We start from the raw sequence: 7,473 nt of genomic DNA on the forward strand, positions 1-7,473 counted from the left end.
CAAACAGGTTAAAACTGCAGTTTTAATTAATTAAAAATGCAAGTACCAACTGCATGAAGCCACTAAAAAGATGAAAAAGTAGTGTTTGGTCCATTGTGCTTCAAAGTGAGGCCGGGAACAGACTGGCCAGCAAAGCTGAAACTCGGATAATCTTCTACACAGAAAAAAACCCCAAAACCACACAGGTACAGAGCCCAGGGAAAAACATGAAAAATCTAAGGAAAAACATGACAAATCTAATTTCACAATTTTTAGGTGTTTCACATACAAGACAAGCAAAAAAGAATTTACAGGAGCACAGGTTTGTACTTGATGAAATATTAATATCTGGGCCAAACATTTATTCTCTTGGAAAGTCTATCACCTTTTCCTTATCAAATTATTCACAAATTTCAGAACGTTATGGTATAAAACAATCTTTATTTTGAAAACTAGTAGATGTTTCAAGAAACTACTAAAGGACTGAGCCTTTTTCCTTAAAAACAGACAAAAGACAACAATCAAACAAACAGAAAATTAGAAACCAGTCAACTTGTTTAAAATTCCTGGACAAATTAGAAATATTTGTAGATACCTGGAAAATAACAAAGTGACAAATAACATGATTTGTTCATGACATAATTTGTTCATAAAAGTCTATCAAACCAAACTTATTTCCATTTATGGTTGCACAGAAATAAATAAACTGCAGATCTTCAGAGAAGCTTCTCTATTTTGTTCACATTTTCATAAGAAAGACATGGAAATTTTTCTGATCAGAAACTCCATAAATCTGGTGCAAAGTGGTTGTATTTAGAGGATCATTATTAGTAGCTGACTATCAAACTGTATGTTTACATCAAACAAAATTCCTCATACACTTCTATATTAAAGTATTTTTGAGTAAAGGCTTAGAGACTGTGCTCACTAACCTGAAGCTGACACCAGGCTGGGAGGGACTGCAAAGAGTCGAAGTCAAGACTAGAGTGTGAAATCATTGCAAGAGGGGGATGATGATTCTATAAACACCACTACAAAGAAATCAGCTGCAGAGAAAAGAGTAATTGTTTTAATAAACTTGCAGAAGAGAAACCAACAGGCAGAGCAGATCACAAGCAGAACCTGTCAACAAGTTTATGAGGCTGAAAAAGGAACACATCCTACTGAGATCAGAAGAGTTGTCACCAGGGGAACTCTGGGGAGCTGTGAAAAGATTGGATGGGAGCTACAGGTGTGCAACAACAAATGATCATGTTTTTCAGAACTGGTTAAAAAAATAATCCATGCTTTTCTCCAAAAAGAAAGGGAACAGTGTCCACATTCACTTGCAATAAATGGGCTAAACTGCAGCAAAAGGTATTTAATCCAGACACTCAGAAAAGGACTAGACCAGACTGCTCGAGGAATGAGTGGAATCTGCGTTCAACGCTTTAGGAACAGGTTAAGCAAACATCCATCGAGGTATTTTCATAATAGTTTACTGTGCCTCGAGGCAGGAGGATGACTGAGAATCCATGGTAAGTCACTTTTGGCTCTGTTGGTTGCTTTGTATTTGGGGGGGACATGTCAGCTATAAAGCTTCGACATCTACTGTGTGGCAGGATAGATCCACCCTGCTAAGACCTCAAATCCAATCAAGCTATCATGGGAGATCAAGTGCTGGAGCTGGGATGTTGTCTGGGTGTTAATTATGCTCAAACCATTCCGGTCCACCAGAATTTGAATACACACCCTGCTTTTTGGAGTCTGATTTTACAGATAAGCTGATAGCTGGCCTGTAAAGGTGTGACACGCTTTATACTATAAAAGTCCAGTGCCCTCTCATGCAGTCAGGTTCTTCTGACATAACTCTTTCTGGGGTGTATGCGTGGACATTCCCCCCTTGGCTGGGGATGCCCACTAAGGTCACTCCTCGAGGATGAGAGAAAGAGATCTCCCCACGAGCATTGGTCTCTACATCAAATCTCTACTTAATAATTATTTCTTTTTGTTAGCTTTAATGTAACTGCTTCAATAATTGCTTTGTTGCAGTGCACTATACTACTTTTTGCTATATTATACTCTACTAGTAGATTTTTAGTGTTTATATTGTGTAGTAAATAATTCTGATTAAGATCTTTTGTCTGATCATTTGTACAAAATAAGTTATTCATTTGATATAAATATTCTCATTTTGCCAATCATTAAAACCTGCGGGACAAAGTGGTTTAATCACACCTCTGTAATTCCTTTAAATTTAAATTTTAACACAGTCCGAGGCTTAGAAAGGATTCAGCTGCACCTAAACCCTTCTGTGAGAAGGGGTTTAGAAAGGGAGTCCTTTCTGCGCCTCGAGACTCACCGACAAGGCTTTTTAATAACTTTGTCTAAGCCTCCCACTCTTCCGTGACAACACCTTAGCAACCAACAAGCACTGAGGTTTAGCTCTGTCGAGCAGCCCCTAAAAACCAGCGCAGGTGCTGTATTATCCTCTTATCCTCTTTCCAGAAACCGGACACAGTAAAGTTGCCTTCACTAATAGTGCAATTCAACCAGAGGGGTTTGTGTGTATTTGTACAACAGTTTGCCATAGTAAAGCTGACAGACCCAGTCAAAACTTTCCTGCAGTGCTGATTTTAAAATAACAGGAAAATAAAGTACATTCAGGTCTTTTTCATGCACTGTTTAGATGTTATACACTCAAAAACGTTTCTGTAGAGTTAAGCTAAAGAGTTCATTTATTAGCCTCAAAGTCAATCCTATTGTATTTAATGCTAATACAAATTTTATCACAGACAATAGCATAATCAAGAATATATATTAATTTCTTATGTTCTTTTTTATAAAAATCTTGGTACCAAGTGCAACAGCAGCATTATATAGGTAAAACATACATGCAACTACCAGACCAAAGTCTGGTTTAAGACTTCTGTGCATGTTTAAATACATAGATTTTACTCTTTGTTAACTGATAACTAGCTAGTCAAAAGTATTACTTAAATACTTCAAATGCATTTTGAAATGAAAAAAAGGATAATGTAACGTCTTTTAGAATTCAGGACTTAATTTGCACAAAAGGCTGTTTAACAAAGATTTGTTAAATAAAATGAGCCCTCGTTCATTTTTTCATTTTCATCTGTATGTAATTTCTGAATGAAGAGACCAGACAAGAGGACTGTTGTGACTTTAACTGGGTTACATGTACTTTAATTCACAGATTTTGCCCCATTTCAAGATTTAATAGCAGCTGTAGATCTACTACTGACACTGAAGTGTTCCCTGCAGAAAACGAATGAAATGGTAACTAAGAGGTAACACCTTCCATTACCTGGTACAAATACAGCCTAATAAATCATACGAAGAGGTACTTTGCTAACTATTTATAACATTAGTAGTGTACTTCTTGAATACTTACAGTAAAAGACTTATGCAAACAGATCAATTGTTTAAGGGCATTTCCTAAACTCCAAGTCAGTAGCAAAAGCACGCAAGAATCACACAATCAATTTAGGCTGGAAAACACCTCTGAAATCATCGACTCCAACCCGTGACCGACACCGCTGTGTCAACCAGACCATGGCACTCAGTGCCTCGTCCAGTCGTTCTTTAAACACCTCCAGGGTCGGTGACTCCACTACCTCCCCGGGCAGCCCATTCCAGTGGCTAATCACCCTTCCTGTGAAGAATTCCCCTCAATGTCCAACCTGAACCTCCGCTGGTGAAGCTGGAGATTCTCCTCTCGTCCTGTCTCTGGTTGCCTGGGAGCAGAGCCCGACCCCACTGGGCTACACCCTCCTGTCAGGTACTCGTTGAGAGCGAGGTCACCCCTGAGCCTCCTTTCCCCACACGAGACACCCCCACCTCCCTCAGCCGCTCCCCAAAAGGACTTGCGCTCCACACCTTCACCAGCTCCGCTGCCCTTCCCAGGACTCGGGATCTGTCCCGCAGGGGCCGCAGAAGCGGCAGAGGAATGTCCCCCCCTCAGGGGCTGCCCGGAACCCCGCGCGGGCCCCGCTCCCCTTCACGATCCCCCCCCGGCCCGTCCTCTCCCTCCGCCCTGGGGCGGGGCGGGCGCGCGGGGCCAGGTGCGCCGCTCGGCGCGTGCGCAGCGGCGCGGGCCGGCCGCGCTCCATCCGGGCACCGCGCTCATTGTGCGCGCGGCCGCCGCGCTCGCCCGCCCGCCCTAAAATGGCCGCCGCCGCCTCTGCTCCCGCCGCCGCCTCCGCCGCCGCGGGAGCTCCCGCGGCTCCCGCCGCGCCGCCTGCCGAGAGCAAGAGGATCAGCGACCTGCGCGTCATCGACCTCAAGTCGGAGCTGAAGCGGCGCAACCTGGACATCACCGGCGTGAAGACGGTGCTCATCGCCCGGCTCAAGCAGGTGAGCGGCGGGCGCAAGGCCCTGCCCGGCCCGCCCCGGCCGCCGCCGCCGCCCGGCTCCGGGGGCGGGGCCCCGCCGCTGCCCCGGGGTGGGGGGCGGGACGTGCCCCCGTGGTGCCGCCGCGGCTCGGGCGAGGGTCCGCCGTGCCCGCCCCCCGGTGCCTGCGGCCCCTGAGGGCCGGGCCGGGCGCGCTGTCCCGGCCGGCGGTGCTCGCTCGCTGTCCCCGGCCCTGCGGCCCCTCCCGCCGGGAGAGCCCTCGGCAGGTTGTTGCTCCGGGGTGTCTGTGCTCCCCGTCCTCCTGTTTTCAAGCTGGTCTCAGTGTCATCATGGATGTCGTTGTGGCCTTCTAGAGTTACCTTTCCACAGGGAAACGTGCGGGTCCTTGATAAGCTTTGCTTTCCAAGTGTCATTTTAACAGCTGAAACCCCCGCCTATTGCTATTGGCGTTCCCTTCGTCTCCTCGAGCTTTCGGCTAAAAGCTTAATCCAGAATGTTTATAAAATATTTTTGAGATGCAGCAAGGATAGTTTGTCCCCACAGACTTCTGCTGAAGTCAAACTGTACTTCTTCCCTCCGAAAGCCATTAAAAATTGTATTTTTTGTCTCATTTAGGCTATTGAAGAGGAAGGAGGTGATCCAGATAATATTGAAATAAGTGTTTCGGCTGACACACCCACCAAGAAACCAACTAAAGGCAAAGGTTAGGATCTGTTCATATACCTTATATTCTTAGGTAATTTTTCTTGCATGTATCACCTTAAAGAAGGCCCGTGGGACTGTGGCCTGTAGTTTGGATACAGCTGAGATTTTACTGTTTATGACTTACATCATGCAAGACGTTTTTTGCCTCACTCATCTGTTTTCAGTCACTGTATATAGGCAGTGTAGAGGGATGCTGGAGATATATATACACATGGAAAATGAGTGGGTTACGAGATGTGGGGTATGAGTAGTGGCTGTACTGCCTGCAGATCCCGGAGATGAGTAGATGAGCTGTGAGGGTTTTGGAGTGTGCTGTGTTAACAGAGATCCTGAGTGTGGGGTGTTACAGGGGCAGGGTGGGTACAGGAGCTGCTGTGGGGCTCTGGTGCGGGGGATGAGTGTGTGTAGCGTCTGAAAGGATCTGTGTAACAGCAGAGGGAGAGCCGAGAGGTTGTTCAGCCATGAGAAAGTGCTGGGCCGAGGCTGGTGACGGGTGTGCAGTAGTACGTGGTAGAGGAGCCCTCCCTATAGAGGACGGTGTTGTGTGGATTTATTACCATGCTTTTTACTGAAGACAGGATTAAAGACATGAATTTCCTGAATGGGAGCTGAAGGCTCGCTGAGAAATGTCTAATTAAGAGATTTCAGTTTCTCTGCTGTGAAAAATAATTCCTTAGGTTCTATGCCGGTCTGTTTAGCAGTGATTTTGTTGTGTCTGTTTTCTTTTGCCTGAGAATTTAAGTGTTGTTTTGTGAGTTGGGGCTCTAGGGGATTTTTGTTTGGGTTTTTGTTTTCAGTTTTTCTGGGAGCATCCATAATCAAGTAATTCTGGGAAAGGACATGTCTGTTTTATGCACAGCGTTCATCATTGAACATTTACACTGAGAATATTTCTCCATATGCTGTAGGGGCCTGTTTTGGAAATGAGCAATCTTGCACCACTGTCACTTGTCTTAGGCCGAGTTTTACAGTGGAAATGGTTATTCATGTTTTTGTCTGGTGCTGTGAAGGGTGAAGTAATAAGAAAATCAGTCTGCTTAGAACATTTGAATAACTTATCTGTACTTTTGACATTACAGAAGTGAAAGGAAACAAACTTTCATAATGTGGTTTCCTTTTCTTCTGTGGCATTACTTTATTCTCTGCTTTGACAAGGTAACTAATGCTTAAGAAAAGTATTTGGAAGCTAAATAAAAACTTTTCCACAGTTTTTCACGTAGAGATCTAAATGGCTCCATGTTCTGCTGTGGCAAACACTTCTCTTATCTGCTACTTTTTCTCCTCCTGTTCTCCAAACTAATTTCGTGATATGCATAATGTTCTCGAACTGGCTTCTTGTGTAGTTACACTGTTCTGCTTCTGCAAAGGTAGTTTGCCAAGTAGTGCTGCTGCTGCCTGGGGCAGGGCCTCAGTAGCTATTCCCTGCCACCTCTGCTGTGGAACTGAATCATGATGCATTTGACATGTGCCTTCTTGGTAAACTTCAAAGTAAAATACAGAGTTTGTGAAGTCCTTATCAGCTCACTTTGCAAGCTCAGGAGTATCACCTCATTACTTTTTAGATTACGAAAGTCTTACGAGCAAATTTTGTGCCAAATTTACAGAGGTTTGTGCTGTATTAATCGTCAAGTGTGGACAAGAAAAATTCACTGATTAGTCCACGGAAAATCTTTTTTATCTTCCTGGGTTATTTCTAACTTTGTGAAATAATGTATTGTTTGATTTTTTAACTGTTCCTTGTATGTGTTAACCTGCTGATTCAAATGTTATTTATCTCCCTCTCTGGTGCTTTCAACTGAAATATGTTACTAGCAACCAGGAAGTATTCCTCAAAACTTGGAAATCTAACACTTCAACAGTCCATTCCCTCATGTGTCACTAGGGAACTTTCAAAGGGAGATGCATGTATGTCAACTGAATTCTGAAGGACCAAGTTTTCATTTAAAATTAACCATCTTCACTCTCCTTATGCTTGTACATGCTTTTCACTGGGAGAAGTGTTGCCTCCTTACAGGTTTTGCTGACAGATTGCTCCAGGCCTTTTGCTAGTGCTTGTTTCCACCCACAGCTTCAGACTAATACTGATTCTTCTATAATTATTTTACTGCTGGACAGCAGTAGAATTAACAACCTTACTAGTTTTATAGTATTTTTTTCCCATGCTATTACTGCTGTACAAAGGAGGGTAGGAATGTTAGATACTGATTTATGAAGAAAATACATCTTCAGAAAAGGCCAGGGAGTTGAAGTGATGGATAAATCTCCTCATAGCAGCCAGAGGGAGAGGCCAGTGGGAGGGAGGAAGGGACTTTCCTTCTGAAAAGTCACAAAGTGTGTCAGATGGCTGTAGGGCTTAGAACTGAATGTCTTCTGTAGCCAGTTTTACTGCAGCTCTTAAGGTCTGTGGAAAATGCGTGATGTCTGATTCCCTTGCAC

General features: G+C 44.1%; 1 protein-coding gene and 1 long non-coding RNA gene across 5 annotated transcripts in view; one reads left to right on the plus strand and one right to left on the minus strand.

Annotated features, from left to right (window-relative positions):
• Nucleotides 1-400: 400 nt before the first annotated feature.
• LOC108503528 lies at nt 401-4,020 on the minus strand. Its single transcript, XR_001876858.1, has 2 exons — nt 3,859-4,020; nt 401-1,025 (listed from the first exon to the last, which is right to left on the minus strand). It is a non-coding gene; the product is annotated as an uncharacterized LOC108503528 (long non-coding RNA).
• A 126-nt stretch (nt 4,021-4,146) lies between these two features.
• Nucleotides 4,147-7,473, plus strand: part of SLTM (SAFB like transcription modulator) — a 24,130-nt gene continuing 20,803 nt past the window's right edge. For 3 of the 4 annotated variants that reach the window (XM_017827476.1, XM_017827474.1, XM_017827475.1), the window contains exons 1-2: nt 4,167-4,335; nt 4,948-5,035. Coding sequence is in view for 1 of the 4 variants with exons in the window: in XM_017827473.1 (XP_017682962.1) it covers nt 4,147-4,335; nt 4,948-5,035 (277 nt within the window). In the remaining 3 variants the exon portion in view is untranslated. Of the gene's footprint in view, nt 4,336-4,947; nt 5,036-7,473 lie in introns of all 4 variants that reach the window. The other variant, XM_017827473.1, reaches the window with a different exon arrangement.

Source organism: Lepidothrix coronata, unplaced genomic scaffold, assembly GCF_001604755.1.
Source record: "Lepidothrix coronata isolate B3197 unplaced genomic scaffold, Lepidothrix_coronata-1.0 Scaffold140, whole genome shotgun sequence".
In the NCBI taxonomy this organism is placed as follows: Eukaryota; Metazoa; Chordata; class Aves; order Passeriformes; family Pipridae; genus Lepidothrix; species Lepidothrix coronata.